The sequence below is a fragment of the Anopheles funestus genome, chromosome 3RL (genome assembly GCF_943734845.2).
Source record: "Anopheles funestus chromosome 3RL, idAnoFuneDA-416_04, whole genome shotgun sequence".
In the NCBI taxonomy this organism is placed as follows: Eukaryota; Metazoa; Arthropoda; class Insecta; order Diptera; family Culicidae; genus Anopheles; species Anopheles funestus.
Genome location: NC_064599.1, coordinates 67,330,534 through 67,355,641, shown reverse-complemented (window position 1 = coordinate 67,355,641; position 25,108 = coordinate 67,330,534). Strand labels below are relative to the sequence as shown.

Sequence of the window (25,108 nt, the reverse complement as noted above, 5' to 3'; positions counted from 1 at the left end):
CAAAAAATCTTCCAAATTTGCTGGATACACGGACAGAGAGTTAGAATATTGGAGTTTTGGGAAAAAATATTCGTAAGAACAGGAATAACCAAAAGAGAAAGATAGGCGTAAATTATTCACGCAAAACCAATTTCAAGACAATTGAACGCCTGAAATACCCCTTCAAAATTGATTTAGCTACACGTGCTAGGACGTTACCTAGAATGGAGTAAATAAAGAACTCCACCTCAAGAACATATAATAAATAACTGCACCAAGTGCATCTCAACTAGCTTAGGAAGAACGCAAATAACCAGTTACAGCTACCGGTAAACGATATTTAGTGGGCAGTAGAACTATCAATTACGTCTCCCAAGCTGTGCCGCCCATCGCTCATAGGTGGCGAGGATCATGCGTGACCATCGCCCGGACGGCATAACAATGATGAGTGTGAGAATAAGAAAAGGCATTGCGTAAAGTAAAGAAAAAAAAGAACAGCTTATTCTTCTGCGATGAACCGGCTTACCCGGGCTGATCGATCAACAAACGGCCCACAAACCTAGTGCTGACTAGGTCGGGATGCGTTGCCACTTGGCAAACACGTTCGCTTTTATTTCCGTATTGTTGAGCGATATAAAGGTTCGCTACAGAACCGTGGCTCTGGTCAGTGCTTTTGTAGCCTCTCTTGGACGTCAGCGAACCGGGAAGTTTCTGTGACTAGTGTTTGGTGTGATAAGATAGCAAGTGTTTTGTAAAGTTCAAATCGAAAACAGAAAGATGAATACTAAAACAATCGATACAGGACCGCTCGGAGAAGGTCCACTGAATGTGTCGGAATTCTATCGCGATGCCACCGTGCTCGTTACCGGTGGCACAGGCTTTATTGGGAAAGTGTTGGTGGAAAAGCTGCTCCGATGTTTCGAAGTGAAGAAAATCTTTTTGCTGATCCGTCGTAAAGAAAATGCAAGTGCTACGGATCGTTTACAGCGGATGCTGGAGGGGCCGGTTAGTGTGGGCAAACCTTGAAGTGTCGTTTAAAATCCCGAAACTGATCGTTCGTAACCGATCTATTGCAGATATTCGACAGGATACGTAGTACGGTACCGGATGCGAAGGAACGCTTCGCAAAGGTGGTAGCCGTCGACACTACATTTGAGCGGGAAGACATTGTCGACGATGTGGACAAGGCGAAGCTGTGCAATGAGGTGCAGGTTAGTGTGTGTCATTTGCAGCTCAGTTGATCTTATGTGCTGTAGAGCGCTAATTTTGAACTCAATTTTTCGGACAGATCGTTTTCCACGTGATGGCATCGATCCGGTTCGATGAGGTACTGGACGATGCGATCGCCACCAATGTCACCTCGGCGCAGCGTCTTTACGCGCTCGCCAGCTCAATGGCGGAACTACGTTCGATCGTACACGTGTCGACATTCTACTCGAATTGCGATCGTAAGTACATTGAGGAGCGAATATACGATGACGTACCGTTCGGCGGTCTGGACCACATACAGCACTTCTTCAAGAGTATCAAGCCGGAGGAGAAGGAACGCATGACGCGGCTAGTTCTGGGCGAAATGCCGAACTCGTACGTTTTCAGCAAGAAGTGTGCGGAAGCGATGATTGGGCGGGAGTTTGGTAATCTGCCGATCGGTATCTTTCGACCACCGATCGTTATATCGAGCTATCGGGAGCCCGAACCGGGTTGGGTCGACTGTTTCCACGGTGCTACCGGGCTTTGTGTGCCGATAGTGCTCGGTAAAACCATGTGGTACTATGGAAATCCGGACGTAAAACCGTTCATGTCACCGGTCGATCACACCGTTTCGGGAATGTTGGCAGCGGCGTGCGATATTTACAGAAGGCAGTGTACGATCTTACCGGTTCAAAAACCGGTTCCGGTGTACAACTTCACGTTCGAGAAGAACAGATTCACCTTCGGTGATTACGTTCAGCTCGTTACTTCTGGCTTGAGGAATCCACTAGATCGATGGTTGAGGTAGGAAAAATTGCTTTAATTTTGAACGTTATACACACATCTGTTCTGATCTTAATTCTGCGTTACAGTCACATCAAATGTCGCATCAGTCCTTGGAAAATATTTCCCCGAATCCTTCTGTGGTTGATGACACTGCAGGCCCGTGCTGCCGATGAAGTAATGGGCTGGTTCGGCAAGCGTGGCAGGTAATGGATCTCTTCTATCTAAACGATATCGCATCAAACCATACCACAAGTCTAATCCATCCGCTATTATCTGCATATATAGTAACCTAAAAGTCGTTTCCGCCATCACGAATCTGTCCAATGCCGTCGAGTACTTCCGATGCAACATGTGGACGATGGATAACAGCAATGTGAGGCGAATGCTGTCACTCCTTTCACATGACGATGCGCAGCACTTAGACTTTGATGGGGAACAGATCGATTGGAGGGATTACCATAAATCATACGCCAAGGGAATCGCCATGGAGCTGATGAGAAAGAATCACCGCAGACAGCAGTACCGGAAATCGTTGCTGGTGAAGCATAAGTAAGGACACAAACGGATTAAGAACGGCAAACGTTTGTTAGGTAACTAAATATATAATCAAAGGAATAGCGTTTTTTTTTAGAATTACTAGCCTAAGTCTACAATTCTTAGTTTTATGTCAACAGGACTGCATTGATTTAAGATCGGTCTATCAGTTTCTTAAAAAATGTTAAAACACAACCATTTCACCATTCCATTCCACAACCATTTCACCATTCATTCGATATGTGTGGTATCAAGATACGCTAACAGAATCTGTTATTTACATTTGCACAAGTGTGATTGCTGGGTAATAATTCTCCACAAAGCCAAGTGGTTTGTGTTCTAATAGAATTTAGAAAACAGAGACTTGTTCTACAACTCACCTTAGAACACCGTATAAAAACATGAACTTGAACTTGAACGATCAGGCGAAGGATATCGTGAAAAGCACACACTTGTACAATGCCATGTAGCAGTGCTGGTTGTTGAGCACTGGAGGCGCCCGCTGTGTTCAGTTGAGTTTCGCAACCCATCGTTTTAAGTTCTGTCCCAAGTGTTGCTCAGCATCGTGTAACTTTGTATTTCATAGTGAATAAGTGTAACTATAGTTTTAAAATTCTGTTACAAATAAACTCCCAAAATGGATCCCTCAGACAGTGCGCCTAATGTTAATGATTCTGGCAAACGGAAAGCTTTACACGTTTCGGAATTTTATCACGATACCGTTGTGTTGGTTACCGGCAGCACAGGATTTCTCGGCAAAGTGTTGGTGGAAAAGCTGTTGCGTAGTTTTGATGTAAAGAAAATTTATCTACTTATACGTGAGAAGCGCGGCTCAAGCTCAACGCAACGGTTGCAGCAAATGATAAGCGATCCGGTTAGTATTGTTCATAAGCTACTACAAGTGTCCACTGGTACTTCATGATTGGTGCATGAGAAAAGTACGCTTTCATAAACCATGGTTCATTGAGAAATGCTCCACACACCTCATGCCCTGTGAGATGTGGCAAGGATATAGCAGAACAGGTTTGCAGTTCATGTGCAGGCACCCGTCGTGCAATCGTGTAGTGTGTCCTTGAAAGTAGTGCCATGCACATCGCAGAGGAAGTTCGTCTAACTGTGATGTAAACAGGCGATCATGTGCTTCATAAGTGAAGAAATCAATAAACATAAAGTTGCAATCGGCAATTAGTTTAATTGTAAGGTGATGGAGTGATATGAATCGATTTTTTTCCCTCTTTAGATTTTCGATACAATCCGAGCTTCTGTAATACATCCTAATAAAGTTTTTGATAAGCTGGTGGCAATCGAGACCGACTTCTCTTCTCCGGATTTTGTGAAGGAACCTTACAAGTCTGACCTATTGAATGAAACTCAGGTACGATGGCAGTGTGATAAAAAAGAACAGAGGGGAAATAAATAAGTGATTAATTTTCTACCAAGGTTGCGTTCCACGTTATGGCTGCAGTTAGATTTGACCTGGGAATTCAAAACATCATGGATACTAACGTCACGAGCACCGAAAGATTGTATAACTTTCTACGGAACGCGTCACGTTTGCAAGCGATCGTTCATGTCTCCACATTCTACTCCAACTGCGATCGATCACACATTGAAGAGTGCGTGTATGACGACATTCGGTTCGGTGGCTGGGATAACATTCGGCGAATCATAGAACCACTGACGGAGTCGGAAAAAAGCACACTGATGCCAGCATTGATAGCACCGTTGCCTAATAATTATGCGTTTAGCAAGAAGTGCGCCGAGATAATGATACAGCAGCAGTTTTCCGAACTACCGATCGGGATCTTCCGTCCACCGATTGTGACGCCCAGCTATAAGGAACCCATCCCCGGTTGGGTCGACTGTATACAGGGCGTTACTGGACTATGTATCCCAATACTGAAGCAACGGTTGCTGTGGTACTATGGAGAGCCTACCGTATGTCCATCCCTAACGCCGGTGGATTATTGTATCGCCGGTATGATTACTGCTGCCTGCGATATTAAGCAGCGACATGAGGAAAATCGTGTGCTGCAGTCATTCGATCGGCACGTTTCTACACCTCCGGTGTACAACTTTTGCTTCGACAAAAACCTTATCTCATGGCAACAGTTCATACGCCTCGTTGGATCTGGCTTGCCAACTGCAAGCGGACGTAAGCTTAGGTGCGTTTGGTGCACAATTAAATGCGGCCAGTTGAATGACACGTTTCACCATTCATTTTAGCACCCTTCGGAATCGCGTAACACATTGGAGAATTCTATCGAGGATCACATTCTGGTGGATGTATTTCGTGGCGTACATTGGTGATATGATTCTGTCACTTTTAAGAAAGCCGGGAAGGTATGTTATCATTCTTCAACAATCGGTTCCTCAAGAAGTTTTGCAAAAAAAAAGGCTTTCATAAAAATGTTTTATTTGCAGCAATGTTAGACTCGTTTCTGGTCTTGATACACTGGCCCACATCGTAGAACCCTTCTGCTGCAATTCCTGGACAGCGCGCAACGATAACGTAAAGCAGATGAGATCGTTACTTGCCGCAGGAGACGAAGCACTGCTAGAGTTTGACGTTGATCGAATAGATTGGGCCGAATACTACAAACAATTCACAAAGGGATTAAATTTGGAGCTGGAAAGACGGGAGCTAAGAAGGCGACAGAAAAAGAAATTAGAAAGTAGCTTAACCGTGTGAACTACGTCAATGCAACGTTTTGCAGCATTCGTCTTGCGTTCATTATGCCTAAAAGTATGCAATTGGTGCTTTTCTTAATCACATTTCTTTATCAAAAGCCGTCGTTTAGTGACTCAAGTAGGAATGTCATAATTTGCATACTTTTAGGCGTGAACACTATTTATTTATTTTTTGTATAACAACTCCACCGTATAACACTCACCCAATGTAATCTAACATAATAAAAAAAAACATGTTAATTTGTTTTTATTTAAATTCAATTCCCAATAGTTGTTAAACTTCATCTCTGTATATTGTTAACCGCCAATTTTTAATAAAATTAAATAATCGCTTTGCTCGTATCATTTCTTCATCTCTTCGCTCGTTGGTGTCCCTTTCTTTGACAAAAACGGGAACAAAATTATCGTCTGTTCGTTATTATTTTTATAAAATTCAAATGAATGCAGAATCCCGATTACTGAGCTCAACACAATAATTCCGAAAAACTAATAATAAAACAATAAAACATTCACACGAAATGAATGTCTCATAATTAACAATTTCTCTTATAGCTCGATATTAAAAAGTATTCGTTTAAGCCTAATTCCTTCCCTTGTCGTTAATCGATTCCATCTTTAAACCCTTGTCATTGCAACTTTACGTCACGTGTGTGTCTTGCCTTCGTTAATGATCCCGAAATCCATCAAATCCCCAACGAGGGAGTGTCCAGGTGATAAGAGTTGACTTGTTGTAACAAAGAAAGGTAAAGAATTCCAAATACCTAGTGACATCATTTCAGAATATTATATCACACAAGGTGCAGTTACCCCATCACCAGCTGGGCAGGTAAAGTTTGTGATAGATTTTGGTGGCTTCAGCTGATAACCGGTGTTTCCACCGGTGTATCAATGACTAATCCATCGATCAAAAAGCGTAGGCAAAGAGTGGCGGTTAATCATAGACGGTACAAACGGCGCGGTGAAACCGATCTGTTGACCAACGCTTCGCACTGATAAGATAAATGGTTCCGATGTTGTTTAATGTGTGTCTATGTTTAGTCAACGCTTCCGGTGCATATTGTTACTACAGTCGTAAGAAATCGGTGAATTGCATTCATTTTAGAGTGTACAATGAGTGAATTTTTTTACTACTGCGTGTAATAATTGAGTAATTTGAATGCTCGAACGAGTTGCATCATGTGCGCCTAAATGTATGCAATGAGGTAATTTTCACTAATGCGCGCGATAATTTGTATTGAGATGTTTGTGCGATTACGATTACTTTTTCTCTTTACTTTCTCTGTTAAATAAAGAATCAAGTACAAGAATTGGCTGTACGCCACGTACGTTTTTAGCAAACAATGCTATATTACAACACACCGACAGTTTACTTGCGTTACGGAATAGCTGTTACTATCTAATTATCGACACTAATTTTAACACAACAATGTGCACAATTTCGAACCATTACAGTTCACAAAAATTAACCCAACCCAGGCTGCGTGAATCGGTTAGCATTAATTGTACGGAACAATAAACATCTCGCACACCACAATCACTTCTTCTTCGGTTCCGAGACCCACATTCCTCCACCGGTGCTTAACTGCGTACGTTTATTTTTGGTGACCCAGCGCGCGGCGTACGGTCCCGGCCCATCTCAGCTGATTGTAGGTGACGTGTTTATTTATGTACGCATAACCGAAGGAGAGCAAACATGTGCTGGAAGACGCACGTGCGTCATACGCAACGCAAAGGTAGCGGGTGAACCCGGCCCGGGGAATATCTTTAGCGCAAAACAAAACACGAGAAGAAATAGTAGGCCAAACGGTTTTCGCGAAAGTGACACGAAAAGCAAATGATGATAAAGAAATAAAACCACCACATAAAAAAAGTATATCAAAATAAGTAACATAAGTTACAAAAAGAAACACACACAAACATGCGGCCGCGTACACGTGAAATCCCCAAAACGGCTTGGGGCGCCAGTAGGACAGCAGTTAAATTCGCAACAATCGCACCCAGCTCAGCTTGCATAACCGTCGTGGCTGGGGTTTTTTTGCTTTTCTGCGAACGGGGAACGACGTTGAAAAGTGAAATGAGAAAAAGCACATACTGGCCGCATCATTTGCGCGATCATCCGATCTTCGATCTTGGCAAGGAGTGAAAGATATGAGGGAGCCCTCCTTCGATCAAGACAGCCCAGATGTATTGCCAGGCCTCCGACTGTGTGTGTGTGTGTGACCCGTTATGGAGGCCAACCGTCAGACGACCGAGACGAATCAGTGTCAGGCGTGATCGCGATTCGAACAACTCCAAACACCACGCGATGAGCCATTGGAGTGAAGAAACAGAAAAAAACAAAAACCCACCACCAAAAACCATAATGGCCATTTTGTAGGACACGGGCAGGATTTTCTTTCCTGCAAGTTACGGGAACGTTCCGGGAATGGGGGTATATCCGCCTGTTGGGCAGCATTCCAATGCCTTTGACAAACACGGTAAACAAAAGGCACCGTAACAAAGACTTGCCGGCAGGGAGCCTATGAAGTCCGTTGGTTTGTTAGATGTCGGTTGTATCGAAAGAAGTATGATTTTTTTGTTGTTGAAATTTTATCGTATAAAGTTGCGTTTTTTTTCGGGTTGGGCACCGTTATCGATCAGCTCGGGGAGTGGGAGTTTGCGAATTGTGTAATTTGTGTATTTTTTTCTCTCTCTCTCTCTCTCTCTCTCTCTTTCTCTCGATCATTCACGAATTGTTGGAGGATGATGGCTTATGAGCAATCGGGAATTAAAACAGTAGAGTCATTTTTTTCCATGTGTGCTTTTGTGATAATTTTTTGATAAAAGATTTCTAATAATTAATCACGTGCGATTGATTTCTATGTCAAAAATCATCGTCAGCAAAATTACAATTAAATTTATGTAATTTTTCCGCCGTCCTACAAACTGTCTACTGTTACGATATTTCCTGTCGCTCGAAAAGAATGAATTCTTAACGATTTAACATACAAACCTTCTGCTAATCTATCGCACTTTACACCCATACACGCCAACAGTGCGTCACTGCATACTAAACGAAGCAAAACAACGCCACACCAGTGTCAGGGTTTTTGAAGGCGCATTGCGTAAAGTGTCCAAAAACACACCGGTTAGTGAACGGATATACATACTCTATTTTTATGCGGCTACCATATGCGATCATTTACATCACGAGACGGCGTAGTTTATGGGACGAAAGAACATTGGCTGTTATTATGCTGGTATGGTGAGCTATTTGTCAACGAATAATTTTGGCGTGACATTTTTGTTGTTGTTTGGGGTTTTTTATTTCATTATGGTGTAAATCACGACAATTCATTGTAATATAATGGTGGTCTTTATCCATTTATGACACTTTCGGGACAATTGTCTGGTTTCGTCAGCAGTTGAGTATTTATCAGCTGTAGATTATTGTTTAATTTATATATTTTTAATTTAAAAAAACTTTTTTTTTGCTTTCGTTTGTTGCGAAAAGTTTTTGTACAAAAACTCCTGAAAGTATGCAAAATGTATATCATTTACACCGCTAAGAACTATTTGAATGGTGTATGCATACTTTCAGGCGTTTCGAGCTTCGGTAGAAGAAAACATTCTTAGCATTTTTTCAATTTCTAATTAATTACGATACAAACAACACCTAAATAATTTTGAACTACATTAGAATTAGAACTACTTAATTTGCATTTCATGATACTAAACTTCGGCTTTCATTTACACCTTGCCGTCTGGACATGTCACGAATTTTTAAACTTGAAATCAACCACAGCTCCTTGACCGCCAGAATCGACCGGCAACCGGCGGGATCCGGCATCAATTGGCACACACGTGTGATAGCTTCCAGAAATGCTCAACAGTGCTGGAACAGGCAGAAACGCGCAGACGCGCTCAAATTCACGACCCTTCCGTAGCGTATTGTCTTACTTCTTTTCTCGGAAATCGGGACGTGACGTTTCCGTTACGTCATCGTGCCGCATCGTACCCGCTACAGCAAAGGGATCAGAACCAGCTGAATGAAAATACTTTAAAGAGTACTAGTGATTTTTCTCATCTTTTCAACAGCCCCCCCTTTTTTGTTATTAAATTTATTTTTAAAATTCTTTTCATGCCTTGTCACCAGCTCATTCCCTTGCCGATGCGCAGACGAAGACGTATTAATGCGTGTCATGTCTCACAAAACCTTCTTTAGCTGCACTGCTCCCCGGATGCTTCCCTTTTTAATTTTGTCTTGTAACAAGCCGGCTTTTCACTTACACTCTCGAAGACGATCCCAACACAAGTTAATAATAATAAACGGTTCAAAAAAGTGCGTACCATGACGGAGGGAAGAGGACACACGAGCAACAGCAAGGTAAGGGGCCATGTGTTACGTAAATTCTAATGCCTTACATCGCGAACCGGCCACAACGGCTACGCAAACGTACGTTATTCGCGGTCGCGGTTCAGCTGCTCCGAAAATCTGCCCAAAAATATATACTCCCGCTCGGTCTCCCGCACACCATCTGTCTCCGCACGCGCCGTTTTCGGTGCCGTAACCGATGTGGGGGTCTTCGAAAGTGACCGCTGACCTGAATCTTCCGATGGCTCGCATGGTGCGCGGTGCTCCAAGACGGTGTGGTGCGAGTTTGGCTTTCGGTTACTTCATTCATGCGATTAATTCATCGATTTCGGGCGGGCTTCACGAATACGCTAGCTGCGAAGGGATACAGCGAAGGGTGAAACGATCGGTCGGTGATTGTTTTTGAAAAGAAAATAGCGAAAACAAAGATTATTAGCCTGTTATTAAAAAAAAGAAATTAAAACAGAATAGAAAAAAATTGAAAAAGGAAAGATAAAATCGAAGCTTTAATTTGTTTTCTATTAAAAATTTACCTCTTATCATTACGGCCAGGCCGTTCTATCTGAATAAAAAAAACCTCTTAAATTGGGGAAGGAAAACAAAAGAATGTAATGTTGTTTGGAACTCCGATTATCCGTGATGTCTCCTCATCCGATCAAAATTGAAAATATTAATTAATTATCAACTCTTATCACTCCCTTATCTATCCATCTTAACAAACCCTGCTTGCAGTTCATTCACAATTCACAAAGTAAATTTAAACAAATTAAAAAAAAAACATGCCAATGACGGAAATTATTATTCCGCAAATAAATAAATATTGCTTAACAAAAAATCATCATAAAAGTAAGAGTAATTTTTAACTTTGTTATGTAAAAAACATTAAACGAACAAATAAGTTCCTCACTGTGTCGCTGCATCTTCACCAATGAAAGTGACATCGGATATCCTTAATCCCCAAAGCCCAAAGATCTAAGGGATGCTTCTAATCACCTCCATTCCGTACTTGTGCGTAAACAAAACAGAAATTTGCTACCCCGAAAAAAAGTTCAAACACTTCCCAACTTCCTTTTCTCGATCGCGCCATCCAAGCGCCATTACGTAACACGTGCTGCAAGGGTATGTGTGCAACCCTCTCCACACCGGGAACGCACCCCATCCCGGGTACGAGACCTACGGCGCGTTGTTTTGGGGCAAAATAAAAATTAAAAAAATAAATATCTTAAACAAATCCCCAATGCAACACGAAACGGAGTTTTCTGTAGACGCAGTAGATCAACATGAATGTTGCGTTCCCGCTCTTACGCGGCGCGTTTTTGTTTCTTTTACCGAATCCTTTTCCTTTCAGCTTTATCACCTGATTCGTTGTTGTAAATTGTGCGTATTTTACTTCATGTTTACATCGCTTTCGCCTTCTCCTGGTGGCTTGATGTTTGCCGAAGGAAAAGGTACGATCCGTTTTTTTTGTTTTTTTCTCGTTTTTCGCTCCTTGTCATGTATCGAGCGAGTTCCCGAATGGGAAGGGATTGATATTTCATAATAACACATCCCGTGGGGTTAAATTTTCGGCGGCCACCAATAATGATGCTGTGGAATGGTCACGTACGAAGAGTGTCCGAATGGGAAGGGTGATGGCAAGAAGAAGCGGGAATCATTCTTTCTCTTTCGGTAGAGGCGAGAAGTTGTTTTGGCTGGGTGCCGCGAAGAATACCGCGAGATCACGCTTTCTCCTGAACCGGACCTACCGAACCACATTCGAATACCATCGATACCGCGGCCCCGTCCTGCTTGGGTTTGGAGTGATGGCTTCGCATCGTCGCGCGTTTTTTTTCATGGCCGCGTTGCCTGCATTCGGTGGGTGCCCTTTCCCTTTCAGTTTTTTTTTATTTTGTATTCATTCGGTTTTGAATCTTGTTCGTTTGTTTATCTTCTCGACTTCCATTCACTTTCTCCCACGATCGTTGGGGCAAGCTTTTTTTTCTTGTTTTCCTCTTCTTTATTTTCTGTTTGTACGTTTTTCGTCTACTGTTCTACTGAATGCATCACCAGGAATGCATTCCTGGCATAGTTCTGGTACACACTTGCACTGTTAGTACATCCAGTACGGTATCACGGTGACTTTTACACGAAAAAGTGCTCCATATTTATGCTCCACTGATTGAATTGATTAAACTATCCCCCCAAAAGGGCGGGCTCAGAACAAGTGGCGTGACGCACCCGGAAGAATAAACTGCCCCAGTCCCTTTAATACTTTAAAATGCGTCTAATAAAAAAGTGGAGTAACAAACAAAAAAACACACCACACATCCTGCAGTAGAAAAAAAAGAGCAGGGCCCCCCATAATTGGAACTCATATCATGCACGGAGCATTAAGTTCAACGTCCCTGGTTGGCCGGATAGGGTCTCGCGGTTGAATCTGTCCACACGCGCGCTGCTCAACATTTCGTGTCTCGTGTTTGCCCGTGTTCGCCTTTTAACCTTCAGGCAGCATTAAGGCGATGTTAACGGTAGCATTATGCTTATGGATAATGGTCCCAGCAAGAGAAACAGTTAATTTGATTGGCTGTGTTGGTGTATGACACACGAGATGCAGATGTGTGAGGGTGTGTTTTCTTCTTCCGACTGGTTATTTAAAAGAAACCAAAACATACGTCTGTGTTTTATCTCCCCGTATGTATAACAGGATAACGGAAGTCCTCGTAATGCAGTTCACCGATGACAACCCATTTTGACAACCTGTCCTCGAATGTATGACATTTAAATCGCCACACATACACACCCATGCACACACACACCCACACATCCAGATGCAATAGCAGTGTGGACAGGAATGTGACACCCTTCCGTTGGAAATTTATGCAAAACGTAGGAAAGAAAACAATGAGCGCGTGTCGACGGCGGGATTTAAAATTGCACCTGAAGAATCAAACACCGTTTGTTCCAGTATGTGAATGAGTGGGAAAGTTGAAGGAGAGGAAGAGCAGTTGAACGAGAGAGAGAGAGAACGAGAAACAGAGAGTACACGTGCGAAGGAGAGTGAGACAGGGAAAAACCATGGGAGAAGAAAACATTACGCCGTAGCGAAAGTAGGACGAATCTCACGGTGAAAGTTTTCGACTCACTCGCTGCTCTTGCCTTTCGCGGTCGGTTTTGTTCATCGACGGCAGCTCATCTCACCGATCGAACGGAGCAGATTCGTCGTAGAAGCAACCCCGTGAGCGAAACATTGCCTACCGGGTAAATATGAAACCGTTCCTATGAAAAACCAAGACATATTGCTTAAAAATATTGGATACTTAAACTAGGACACAAATAACTTTGGTTGTAAGATCATTCTATCTCCGAGCCGTGAAAGAGTAGCTTATCCTGTGTACTCGATCGTAATATTGCTCCGTCATTCAAATGCATGGTTCACTGTAATTCGTTTTACCAAGTTTTAGGCACATGCTTAAATACGGGGTCTGTCTGAGTCTTCTACTAAATTTTTTTAAGGATTTTTTACGGATTTTTTACGGACAAGCTTGAGCTGTAAGATAAAGTTTAAACCAATGAGAATGGGCCACAAAAACGAGAAGTTCGTTGCTCATGATCTATGATCTGCACATGATCGTAATGCGGTTGTAACGCCTAACAAATAAGATAGACTTCAACGATGGTAGAGGCCAATTAGTTCTAATAAAAATCCAGAACTTTGTCTAAAATATATTGTAATAATGACTAATATTTCCCGAAACTAACTAATCATTCTAAACTAGCCTTTATACACTAAAACTCCAAGAATTTTGTCACGCTGTTGGGGAAAAAATCGGTTTCATATTAACGCACCCACCATGAATGACCAGCTGGTTTCGTAAAATCTCTCACCATCCAGGGAACTGCGCATTCTGAGAAAGCATTCACGGCATGCCCGTGGATATTCATTCGTATTCATTTCGAATTAACACGCGAAACTGTACGGACGTGCGTGCGTGCGTGCAGCCCTAGTTCTCGTTGAAGATTTGGAAACCCGTAAACAGAAATACTACCCCTTTCCCCTATATCCCCGAAACAGGATACGCCAAGTAATGGAGCTTGTAAATACGTTCAAAACCCTTGTGCACATTTGTCGTCGGTGAAAAGTTGTCTACAATTTCCTTTCGTGTTTTTTTTTTCTTTCTTCAAAATTTCGGGTTGAAACAAACGGCCAGAGTGAGACCGTCTGCATAATCACCGTTTTGAAGTGTGTGCCAAGTGTGGGATTCATATGATAGAGCGTGATGCAGCAGCTCTGGCTTTACAGCCGGCTTTGGATGGATTTGCTCAACTGTCTCGGGCGGTTAGAAGAGCGCCAGAGAGGCCAGAGCAGTTAGCGAACATGTTCCGCTGAAAGGGGCTGCGTTGAGTAAAAAGGGTGGTGATGGTGGCGGTGGTGGTGGTTGTGCGCACCTGCATGCCCAACATACTCCACGGCGGGCCAGTACCGAACCGTGCGTTCAGTGATGTTTTGGATGTTGCGTGCGCTCTATCGTGTTGGTACGGTCGGTCAGTTGGTCAGCAGTCGAGAGCAAACCAGTCGGTATCGGGAACTCCCACAAGCAACACCTTCTTCCTGAGGACTACCTGACAGTGGACAGACAGACGAACAGACAGACAGCCAGCCAGCCAGCCAGCCAGCCAGTTAGCAACCCTTTTCTTCCCGATCAGTGTTCTAATCAAGGTTGTGGCAGGTGCATGTGTGAGTGAGTGTTTGTGGTCTATGCAAAGGATTATGAGTGGATTGTGTGTTGTGGATATTATGTGGATCATCAACATTACAAGCTAGTGCTGCAGTGACTCGCTACTGTGATATCGTTTTGATCCTCAATAGGACCCTTACGTACATACCAACGCAAGAACAACAGCTTACAAGACATGCAGCTGCTGCAGTATGTCGAAAACGTGTTCTTGGGAGTCCTACTCTCCCAACCATAACCAGCAGGACCGTGTGTCCTAACGAGTGTCTTTCGGCTTACCTGTGAAAATTGGATGCAATTCGTAACGAACGGGTAGCTTACCGTTACCACCAGTTCCTTTCAAACCAGAACTGGGTGCAATAGCAGAAGGTTGTAAAAGGACAACGCACACAGGGATAAAGTGTATTGAACGACCTTAAATAGGCGATTAGGCGAAAAAAAAGAACCGTTCCGGCGTCAGTTGCCAGTCGGCAGAGTTGCCCACTGATTGCAGAAATACAGCGTGCTTTAAAACAGTGCGACAAACCGTACCGGAAGAACAGGGACACTGGAACACACGTAAAGAAAAAAAAAGTCCATAGAGATTGTGTCAGTACACGTCCTCCCTCAAAACAAAAGCAAAAATTCAAACAGAAAAAAAATAACATACCACCCTCCACCCTTAACGACGTTCCGGGATCGTTGCAGAGAGAGAGTGAAGGAGAGACTTGCCCGCCCGAGTGTGCGCACAAAAGAAAGGGCGACGAGAAAAGCACACTTCGTGTCTTTCTGGATGTCTTTTTTTGTTGAAGTTTTGCAGGCGACTCTTGGGCGAAAGGATGCTGGTGGGTTATGTGGGCCCCCCGGATATCACGCACATTTCCATTCCATTCCTGCCGGACTTTGATTCAGTAGAGTTGGTGGATTTTTGGTTTCTTGGCATTTGCTTAACAGATATTAGACGTATAACGTGTCTAACGCAACAACAGTCTAGCAATTCGCGTGGAGTTCCCATCCCCAGGGGATCGACCGAAAAGGTAGTTTGTGGATGTGTTGTCCAGATTGATAAGGGAAGGAAGTTAGGCAACAGGGAAAATTATCTTCCCTAGCGCAAATCTTATCCGTGACCGAGAGAGAGAGAGACAGAGAGAGAGGAAGAGTAAAAGTGTATGTGTGTTTGTGTATGTGAGTGTATGTATGAGTGAGTTCTTCCTTCCGCATGGTGCTTTTTTATGACATAAACGATGGTACGAGACACAAGTGCACAGTGCTTGTGTAGCTGCTCGTACGCGTCACAGTATAGTATCAGCCCTTCGGCGACCTAATCTGCCCTAATCGGTCGACACTCTAGGCGTGGTGATTGAAGTTTGCATGATGCAATTTAGGCAAGCCGCAAAGTCGGAGGGATGTGTTTGAGACGCATCGAGAGACAGAGAGAGAGAGAGAGAGCGAGCTTTATAGTACCAATTACCATACCCATCATCCATGTCCGTAATGTCGTCCACCCGACCTACAGCGCGCGCCACCGAACTTCAACGCACATTCGGGACACATGCGCACACACCAGCGTGCACGTGTTTCAGTTGACAGTTCACTCCGTTTGACATTCCGCAAAAATTGGCCCCCTGACTATATGTACTTGGCGAGCCCGACCCGACAGACCGAAAACGGAAACGCTGTAAATTGATTAAAATTTAAAGTGCAAAAATTGTAGTCGCGCGCGCCTCGCGTAGTAAACGCGCGGTCGTGTCTCTGTGGTTTGGCCTCCGTTTTTTTTTGTTTTGCTTTCTGAACGCAAATCAAACGCCGGAGCTCTGGTTTTTTTTCTGTGGCCATTTCTGCACGTTCTGTTTCGTCCACTGCTAGTAGGGGAGGGGAGGACTGAAGACATCGCGTCATCACGGTGTGCAAGGGCAGCATTTGTTTACATGTCGATGCACTTGCTGCTGCGTATCCGAAGGGAGAAGGAGAAGGGAACTGGTGGAAAGAATTGTTGATTGAAACCTTCCTTTCTCTTTGGTGTCCCCTCTTCAGACCATGCGCGTTCATTACGCGTACTTCAGTTAGAAGAGGGGACTCAGTTCTGATGAGGTACAGGCCGACAACGACTACACTTTTAAGCGATACACGATAGTAGATAAGCAGCACTAGCCTGTGGAGGTTACACGAAGTTTGTGCTTAGAACGTACAGAATTAATACGAAAGTGGTCTAAATACTGAGCAAAGCTAGAATCCATTTCTATTCCATATCTAACGGTGTATACTTGCAGGAATACTTCGATATTGTAAGTTCCAAGTTGTGATCGTGTGTACAGAGTCAAGTAGTGCAATATAGGTATCCAGTAGCTGTACGAAAGTTACCAAAAAAAACAACGTTCTTGATGTGTTGATCGGCATCCGTTCCAAACAGTGAAGAAGCAATATTTCGTGTGCATTGCTGTATGCATTTTCCTGCGTTATCAATGATCGTTGGATAATACCGAGTGTCCCAGTGTGGAAGCGCGTGTCGTGGTTTCCGAGTTACCGAGTTTTTGGTGAGTGCGAGTGCCCAACCAAAAGGCCGTTGTTGGTGTGTGATCCGCAGTGTTGTCTGGCTCCGGTACGCACCGCATTAGTGGGCCGCCGCCTCATTAGTCTATCTCGTAATCGACGTCGGCAAACGCAGCACATCAGCCACCATAGGGCCTATCAGGGTGCAAAGGCAGGAAGCAGCAGCGGTTCGTTCGCAACTTCACAACGGACACAGCAACATGAGCGACACCTGCGGCTCGAAGGTGATCGAGTTCTACCAGGACTCGGTCGTCCTGATCACCGGTGCGAGCGGTTTCCTCGGGAAGGTCCTGCTGGAAAAGCTGCTCCGATGTTTGGACGCGCGCAAGATATATGTGCTGATACGCCGAAAGCGTGACTACAGTGCACAGATGCGATTAGAGCAGATTCTCAAGTCGATGGTAAGTGTTTGTGTGTGTATGTGAGTGTTTGTGTGCGACATACGCCAACGTGCATGATGGTGGCGTCGACGTCTGTCGTCAATCGCGGATGTGGTTAAATGAGGCAAATGAGTAAGGAAGAAATGCGCACAAGTGATCAAGATTCCGTGCCCCTGTCCCGGTGTGGAGGCCTGGCGTGCAAGGTCGTTATGCTTAATTAAGCGTCTTAAAATGCGTTATTGCGCACTGGTCCGGGAACATTCCGAACCGGGACAGTTTGGTTCGTGAGGCATCTCCACTAGCGATGTTTGTTTGTTTTTTTTTTCCATCCGTTGGAGTTTGCTTAATTTGATGGATCCAGCTTCTATCATCTTCATGCCCATCATCCATTTGGAATGGTTTCCCCCAAACGTACCTGACTCTGTGTCTTTTTTTTCATTGCGCCCTCCCTTTCCCCGGCGGTTGCTACAGTTATTCGATCGTGTGCGGAATGAGACCAAGGCAGCGAAGGCCCTATTTGACAAGATCGAGGCGGTCGAGGTAAACTTCGAGCGGGATGATCTCGGCCTAGAGCCTGGGTTGCGCGATCGGATCCGGCACGAGGTGGAGGTCGCCTTCAATCTGCTCGCCTCGGTCAACTTCAACGAAGCGCTCGATCAGGCGCTGGAAACGAACGTCGAGTGTACGCGGCGCGTCCTCAACCTGCTCAGCGGTGCCCGGCGCATCAAGTCCGTCATCCACGTGTCGACGTTCTACTCGAACTGCAACCGGACGCTGATCGAGGAAAAGATCTACGACGACATCGGATTCGGCGGGTACGACAACATCAAGAGCACGTTCGCCAAGCTCCAGGACGATCACAAACAGTTCCTGTCGCCGGTCGTGCTCGGCACGTTCCCGAACTCGTACACGTTCAGCAAAAAGTGTGCCGAGGTGGTGGTGCGTGACAAGTTCGGCCATCTGCCAATCGGCATATTTAGACCACCGATAGGTAAGTACCGGTTGAAGTTATTCTATGCGTTTTAATTAAAGCCATAAGTCATTTGTCAAGCATTTAGACGAGTAATGTATTGCATTCTACTGTATAATTTCCTTTTAATAATACTGTAAGAAGTTGTGTAACTTGTTAATTAAAGGGAGATAGAATCCATATTCATTACTCTTATCAATTTATGGGAACAAAAAGGATTTGATCGGAATACAGCTAAGTTAATAAGCAATGCAAAATTACCCACCGAAACCACTACCTTAGAACTAGATTCCTGATAGTATACTAGCAGCTTTATTTCGCACTATAGTTAATGAAATGACATGCGCTGCCTTTGATCAAAACGGATAAGATAATCGAACAGGAAAACACGCAAATAACTAAGTCTTACACGCATAGCGTGGGTGTCGATCGCAGACGATCGTTTATTGTTACGAATGTAGCGTGGCCCGTTTTCCCTCCCAGATCGTCTTTGCATAAAATATATGTTATCATTGTTCATCAGATATTCTTCTCAATTACTGATCGCTCGTCACGGAACAGAATAAGTTAATGTAAATTTTTGATTGTATACCTTTTGAAATTGATTAACGCTCACAATTCTTCAAGATAAATGACATCACAAAAGCCCTGTGACTTCCAGTGGAATTACAGTGTTGTTTTAATTTCTCAAGAAGGCAAACACAGTAGAATTCACACGTGCACGATTAACTTATGCGGAGGAGGGGGGAGTTACCTGCAATGAAACAGGATTGACCGACAAAACTGTGTGGCTTTGCCGTATCGTTCCATTTTTCCGTTTCCAGTGACCTCCAGCTACCGGGAGCCCGTACCTGGATGGGTCGATAACTTTAACGGACCGAGCGGTATGGTGGTGCCACTCTCCCAGGGACTGTACAGTGCCGCCCTGCTCGATCCCAAAAAGAAGCCGTTCATCGTACCGGTCGACTTCTGCGTCAATGCGCTGCTCATGTGCGCGTACGATGTGAGCAAATCGAGCGTCCTTAAGAGCATTCCCGTTTACAACTACACCGATGACTGCAACCTCTGGACCTGGCAGCAGGTGATCAATGGATTCTTTAGCGGTCTCGGACCAATCCGGAAACTAGTGGCGTAAGTACTCTACCATCTACCAACGGAGTTTGGGATTGCGAGCGGAACTACATTTTCAGTTGCATTTGTTTCTCTTTGCAGAAAATACTTCACCGGCACAATCACGGTCAACCCGGTGCGGTACGCAATCTGCAAGCGAATCATGATGTTCCAGGCGTTCTGTCTGGATCTGATCCGGACCTTCAGTGGAAAGGAAAAAATGTAAGTTGCTTCACACGCAAAGCTATGAATCCGCTATATCTGCACTAGTGTGACTAGCCGTCAGTTCCCATCGTCATCCTGACATGGTTTGGTTTCCAGTGTCCGTTACCGGATTTATGGGTTATATATACGCTGTTTTTTTTTGCAACTCTGTAGCATGAAAAGAAAAGCTCCATAACGGACACACACACAGTGGTGAGCTTTCCCTAGTCGCTGGGTCGGGAAGCTTCTCGCTTCAAGTCTCCCGGCCAATATCTCCTCCACACCTGGAGGCTCTCACATCAGCTGTGCCAGATAGTTGGTAACTGATGATGCTTCTTCTCGCGAGCCCCAAGTATGCGGTAACGGTAACTCGGTTCCTCTAGGCTAAGAGTTCCCGCCGTGCACGGGTGTATACTTTTTTATTCCACATTTTCTTTCCACCTCGCTGCAATTCACTGACCGCTCGGAGGCTTTCTTCTAGGGGGATAGGATTGTACCCCGTGGAAGATGGATGGTGGTTTCACGCAAAAGGAAAAATAGCACACCAACTGATGGTGGTGGTTCACACACACACACACTGCAAAGGTTTCGCGAAATTCCGCAAGAGAGTTTGTTGCTCCGGTTTGGCTTCGGTAGGCTCCCGATACCGCTTTTGCACTAACTGCTGCGGTTGCTGGTTCTTCCTGAGCTAGTAGTCACATCGCGAAGTTGGGCGCCTTTGTGTGTGTGTACATGTGACGGAAGGTTCGCTGTTTAATCAATGGCAAAACTGGGTTAGCCGGCACGGATAGCGACCACGTCCAAATGGGTAAGAGGAGGCAAAATTGCAGCAAAACAACAACAAAATAGAGCGGATTGTAGGAGCCACGCAACCGCCAACCGTGCGATGGGTCATCGGATTTGTTCACTTCACGCCGACGCCGTAGTTTTTGTGGTTGGAAAATTCAACACAGTACATCATCATATTAAGACCTTCCATGTAACGCAACATGGGGAAGGTTAAGATCCGACACCGAATCAATGTGGAGGAGATAACACCGAAAAGAAAAAAAATCACAAACTTTGAAGGTACTTGGGAAGGTATGGAACGCATTTTAGTCAGTCACACACATACAGACATTTTCGTTCGGTAATGCAAATTGTAGACCGCGCAAACCAGATTTCATAAAGCTTTCACCCGTACGATCAAGCGCGTGCGATCGATGAACTCGATCCCGTTCCGCGTGACTCATCGGGCTGCGTACAGCGGTACACGACGCTATGGGGAAGAAGCAGTAGTAGATTGCAATTTTTCCTTCCCTTACCTTTACGGTGCTTTTGTGGAGCATCTTCACAGCGCAAATGATCCACCACGGTTGGTGAAGTGTGGGGTGAGGACCGAAAACAACAACGGCGATCGTTAAATCATTCGAATGCCCCTTGGTGTCTTCTTTTCCAACGGAAAATCATCCTCTGTTTTTTTTGTTATTTTACTCTTGTTTTTTTTTCGTCCATCTGGTCAACGCAAGTTTTCATTTCGTTGACACAGAAAAGATATACCGCAGTACGAGTACGGTTGTACGTAATCGGTGAGAAAGGTAGAGCCTTTTTTTTGGGAAACAGAGCAGTTTTGATTTTGTACAAATGAAGCGATTATTTAATGATCTGATAGCATATTTATGATGGTGGACGATGATGGTGTGAGCAGCAGTTAAAAAACGACGAAAAATACAACCCAATTGTCTTTCACTGGTTATGTGCGTGTGTGGTGTACAAATCATGTATCCTAAGGGTAAATGAAACATTTAAGAAATCATTCAATTAAGGTTTAAAATAGATTAAATTTAAAAATTATGTCACCTTTAACTTTTTACTGCATCCAAACCAACACCTCAAAAGGTGTCCGAATCTTAAGTCACGAATAAGCTACTCGTTGGTGTAGTGGTACAGGATCCGTTCTTCACACGACAAGACGTGGCATCAAATCTCATGTGGACCGTTTCCCTTGTAAGAAGGATTGACTATCCTGCTACGGGAAAATAATAGTCAAGGGAAGTTACAACTGGCCTTGACGTTCTTCTCCTCATTAGCTTAATGTCCTGTTATTTCTGACTACTTGATTTATTTTTACCTCATAACCGTATATTCCTTCCTTACTATTCGAGAGCATTCTGTCCCCTTTCCTGTCTTGATGAATCTGGTCCGCTACTCCACAAGGCCGCACGCCAGACAACTTGAAGTTATAATGTCAGAAGAAGACAATTTTAGTTTCCAGTTTAGTATTCATCTTCACAACTAGAAATTATCCATTTTGCAATATCCTCAGAAATGGTGTGCTTATCTGTAACCAATTAAAACCGTACACTATTTCGCAGAAATGAAGACAACTGTTACAATCAGAAGATAACGACTTACAGTGCAAGAATCCGCAATAATGACTTTTCACCGCGGCTCATTATGATTATCTAGCTTTCCTTTTTTTTTTCGCCAGCTGGCAGAAGTAAGGTGCAATTGGGAAAATTACTCCTTATTAAGCCCCGTACCAACGGCATACACTCTGTTCCGCTGTGAGTGGTTTTTGGATGAATCGCTCTCTAATCAACTCTATACATATATTGGCACACGTAAGGAACGTTTCGTGATTGTGCCGTGTTGTGAAATGTTGCTTCCTAAACAAACAAAACAATAAACCTACGTGAAATAGATTCGAATTAACATATTCTTGTTAGGTTTCGGTTGCTTCGGTAACGTTCCGTTCGATCGATTCTTCGGGATCTCTACCTTACGGGTGTTGCAGTTAACATACACCCCAGTTCCAGACGCTTTCCTGTTTTTTGAAAGCATCGATGAAGAATTCATCGAGCCTTCATAATGGAAGAGTTGTTTCGAGTTGCCGTGGGAAAGTTGTTTGTGCAAAATTAAAATGCATTAAAAATTGAAAGCGAACTGTTGGCAATGGGATGAAATCCGTACGGGTGTTGGTATATCTTCAAAGGAACATGGGATGAAGTTTTGTTTCATATCTTTAATAAGCATGGCAACAGACAACTTATGACGTCAATAAAGAAATCCAAGATTTGACGACATTTTGTGGGAGTTTTCGGATCTTTAAATCTTGTTTTTCTATGGCTAGACCTTGACGTACCTCTGTCGCTGAGATGAATTTTATTCGAACCTTCTCATACGTCAGAATGTTGGGCAACCGGGCAAGTAATGCGAACCAATTGGTACGTGCAACTTTAAATGCTGTCTCCGCAGCAAATAGGATGCTGTCGAAATCGGATGGCGACAAATCGCAAAACACGTCTAATGCGGCGCCCGTAAGAACACGGGCACGATCGCACGATCCATGGTCAACGGGTTTTCCAGATTTGCGGTGTAATGAACCATGTTTGTGCTGTTTAGTGGGGTTTTCTTTTCACTAAACGCTGTGCAACAGACAACTGTTTCCCTTTCCCCGGGCTGGAAAGGTGATGATGATGATGCCGTCAGTCATATGCTGCTCTGGAGATCGATCGTGCGGACTCGGAGGTGAATGGAGGTGGACATGGCCCTGCCAACGAATTCGGACATGATCTCTCAAGGCGATCGACAAGTGCATACCGCTACAGGTGAATCGAGATTGCATAATTAGTGCTGATCTATGGTGCCCGATGAACTGGAAGCTGCACCTCGAGAATTGGTTGGCAAGCGATTGCAACAGCTTTGCAATTGCGTTTATCGCGGGGTCCCTTGAAGGGTTCTTTACCACTTTCCGAAGCGATTGGGGCAATTCGTGGCGTGTTGTTTATGTTGACTCCTTCAATCAGCTGTTCCGTAATCCGCTGTTCCAATGTGTCCAACTTTGTAGGGAGGTTCAATTAAGAAACATTGCTTTTTGCCATATCTTTTGCCTTCTGATATGCTCTTGCCGTTTTAAGTATCCAGTATTGAGCTTCAGATGAGATTGAATAATGCGTATCAATAACTTAAATATAGGCAATTTGTTTGAAACGCATATCGATTGTTCCCACGCAAGTATGGTTTACGATTTCATACCGAACCAATGGATGGATGGTAAACAAAAACCATTTGACCTCTTTCTAATCTGCGCTGGGAAATCCATAAGGCACAACCCGCAGCAGGGTTAACGGTGGACCCCTGCCGCCCCTGACCGCGGACGAAGTTTATGTAACCTGTGACCCAAAAATTCACAACTGGGAAGGTCCCGACGCGATGAGGCCAACCAACTGGCCGAATCATCGCGTCCCACCCTCGCCCCCTCTACCCGTTTGCCTGCAATCCGGTTTTGCAAATGGCTGGACTCGCATGAGATGATGCTAATTTTTGGGAGCACGAAATCTCGCGACATACCTATTACATAGCACATCGCATTCAAATGGACTCGATTCGGTTATGTCAGCCGTGGAACCCGATGGCCAACGCATGTCGTAGGCTTTCGGTACTTTTTTGCTTTTGCTTTGAGTCCATCTCTGGTTTGTTTTCTTTGGGAAACCTTCGTCGCGAACTCTAGAGTGTGTCAAAGTGCTCTTGATAGGTGCAATTATTTAATTTACTCTTCGTACGTTCCGACGTACGTCCGATGGTATTAGCGTCGTGCCGGTTTAGTTCTTGTTGAGGATTTAAATGCATGGACGCTCACTGATACGATAGAATGGTTGCACATCTACTTATCCTTCGTTATTTTACAAATATTAGTCTACAAAAGAGATTGTAAGCTCTGTTTGCTGATTTGACCATCTTACTTACCTTTTTTGCAGAATGCAACGATTGTTCTCCAAGATGGTGACGCTGAGCGAAGTGTTGCGCTTCTTCTGCCTGAACGACTGGAAGATGACTAACGCCAACATCCGCCGGATCAGCGACGAGATGTCACCGCTCGAGGCGGAACTGTTCCCGCTCGACATCAGGAAGATCGACTGGACCGAGTACTACCGGAACTTTGTGCCGGGCGTGATCAAGTACGCCGTCCAGCCGCGCAGCCCGCGCAGTCCCAGCATCAGCGAGCGGAAGCTGAAGGAGTCGAAGCTGCGGGAAACGAAAAAGCTCAACAGTGGCCTGTTCTACCTGTTGTGGAGCTCCGTGTTTATTATCGCGCTGAAGATATTCAAAAATCTCTTCAACAAGGTGTGAAGAACTTTCCAACTCCAAGTACGCTTCCAATTTATTTAGGTTGAATTTAAGACGGAAAATGGGACACGAACACAACAGCATCACAAATACACTGCTACACACACACACATACACACAGATACACTCTTTAAATGCTGAAAGGGAACGGGGTATATAGGGCAGGATGTATGTAGGTCCTGCACCACGGCGCAACACGCATCAACCAGCAAGCAGCCAGAGCGAGCCGCAACAACTATTTACTAAAACGCATGTAACAACACGAACAAACACACATACACAGCATCCACAAAACGGAAACGGAAACATCAATATCGCGAAAACATCATTTAAAGTATAGCGTAATAATAACAAGAAAAAAAACAACAACTTTGCCACTAGCTACGTAGAGCTAAGATACCTGAAGTTCAGTGACAGATTTTTTCCAACAAATGATAACGATTAAATTAATTAATGAATAAAATAAACATTTTGTAGGCTTTTTTGTATCCGGTTCCGGCTTTTTGCTTCTTGTTCCCTTTTGTAGTGAGTGTATCACAATCGGATTGGAAGGATTAGA

The 25,108-nt window shown here is 44.2% G+C and overlaps 2 protein-coding genes across 2 annotated transcripts; both read left to right on the top strand.

Annotated features, from left to right (window-relative positions):
* The first annotated feature begins 533 nt into the window (after positions 1 to 533).
* LOC125769537 (uncharacterized) lies at positions 534 to 25,037 on the top strand. Its single transcript, XM_049438270.1, has 13 exons — positions 534 to 984; positions 1,056 to 1,190; positions 1,268 to 1,974; positions 2,043 to 2,159; positions 2,242 to 2,507; positions 3,956 to 4,655; positions 13,587 to 13,596; positions 16,497 to 16,511; positions 16,842 to 17,177; positions 17,628 to 18,147; positions 18,951 to 19,257; positions 19,339 to 19,458; positions 24,180 to 25,037. The coding sequence occupies exons 1-13, from the start codon at positions 757 to 759 to the stop codon at positions 24,550 to 24,552; spliced, it is 3,834 nt and encodes a 1,277-aa protein (XP_049294227.1). The 5' UTR covers positions 534 to 756; the 3' UTR covers positions 24,553 to 25,037.
* Positions 2,507 to 5,442, top strand: LOC125770817 (fatty acyl-CoA reductase wat-like). The gene is made up of 5 exons (XM_049440817.1): positions 2,507 to 3,364; positions 3,731 to 3,865; positions 3,931 to 4,655; positions 4,717 to 4,833; positions 4,915 to 5,442. Exons 1-5 carry the CDS (start codon positions 3,128 to 3,130, stop codon positions 5,180 to 5,182), a joined length of 1,482 nt encoding a protein of 493 aa, XP_049296774.1. The 5' UTR covers positions 2,507 to 3,127; the 3' UTR covers positions 5,183 to 5,442.
* Positions 25,038 to 25,108: the final 71 nt, after the last annotated feature.

What these genes read in the sequence shown, in the direction of transcription:
- LOC125769537 (XM_049438270.1), top strand. Translation starts at nt 757, where the DNA reads ATGAATACTAAAACAATCGATACAGGACCGCTCGGAGAAGGTCCACTG. An exon ending in CCACTAGATCGATGGTTGAG is followed by an intron (nt 1,975 to 2,042) that starts GTAGGAAAAATT and finishes TCTGCGTTACAG; the next exon opens with TCACATCAAATGTCGCATCA. An exon ending in GTTGCTGGTGAAGCATAAGT is followed by an intron (nt 2,508 to 3,955) that starts AAGGACACAAAC and finishes TTATGGCTGCAG; the next exon opens with TTAGATTTGACCTGGGAATT.
- LOC125770817 (XM_049440817.1), top strand. Translation starts at nt 3,128, where the DNA reads ATGGATCCCTCAGACAGTGCGCCTAATGTTAATGATTCTGGCAAACGG. An exon ending in ACCTATTGAATGAAACTCAG is followed by an intron (nt 3,866 to 3,930) that starts GTACGATGGCAG and finishes TTTTCTACCAAG; the next exon opens with GTTGCGTTCCACGTTATGGC. An exon ending in GCAAGCGGACGTAAGCTTAG is followed by an intron (nt 4,656 to 4,716) that starts GTGCGTTTGGTG and finishes CATTCATTTTAG; the next exon opens with CACCCTTCGGAATCGCGTAA.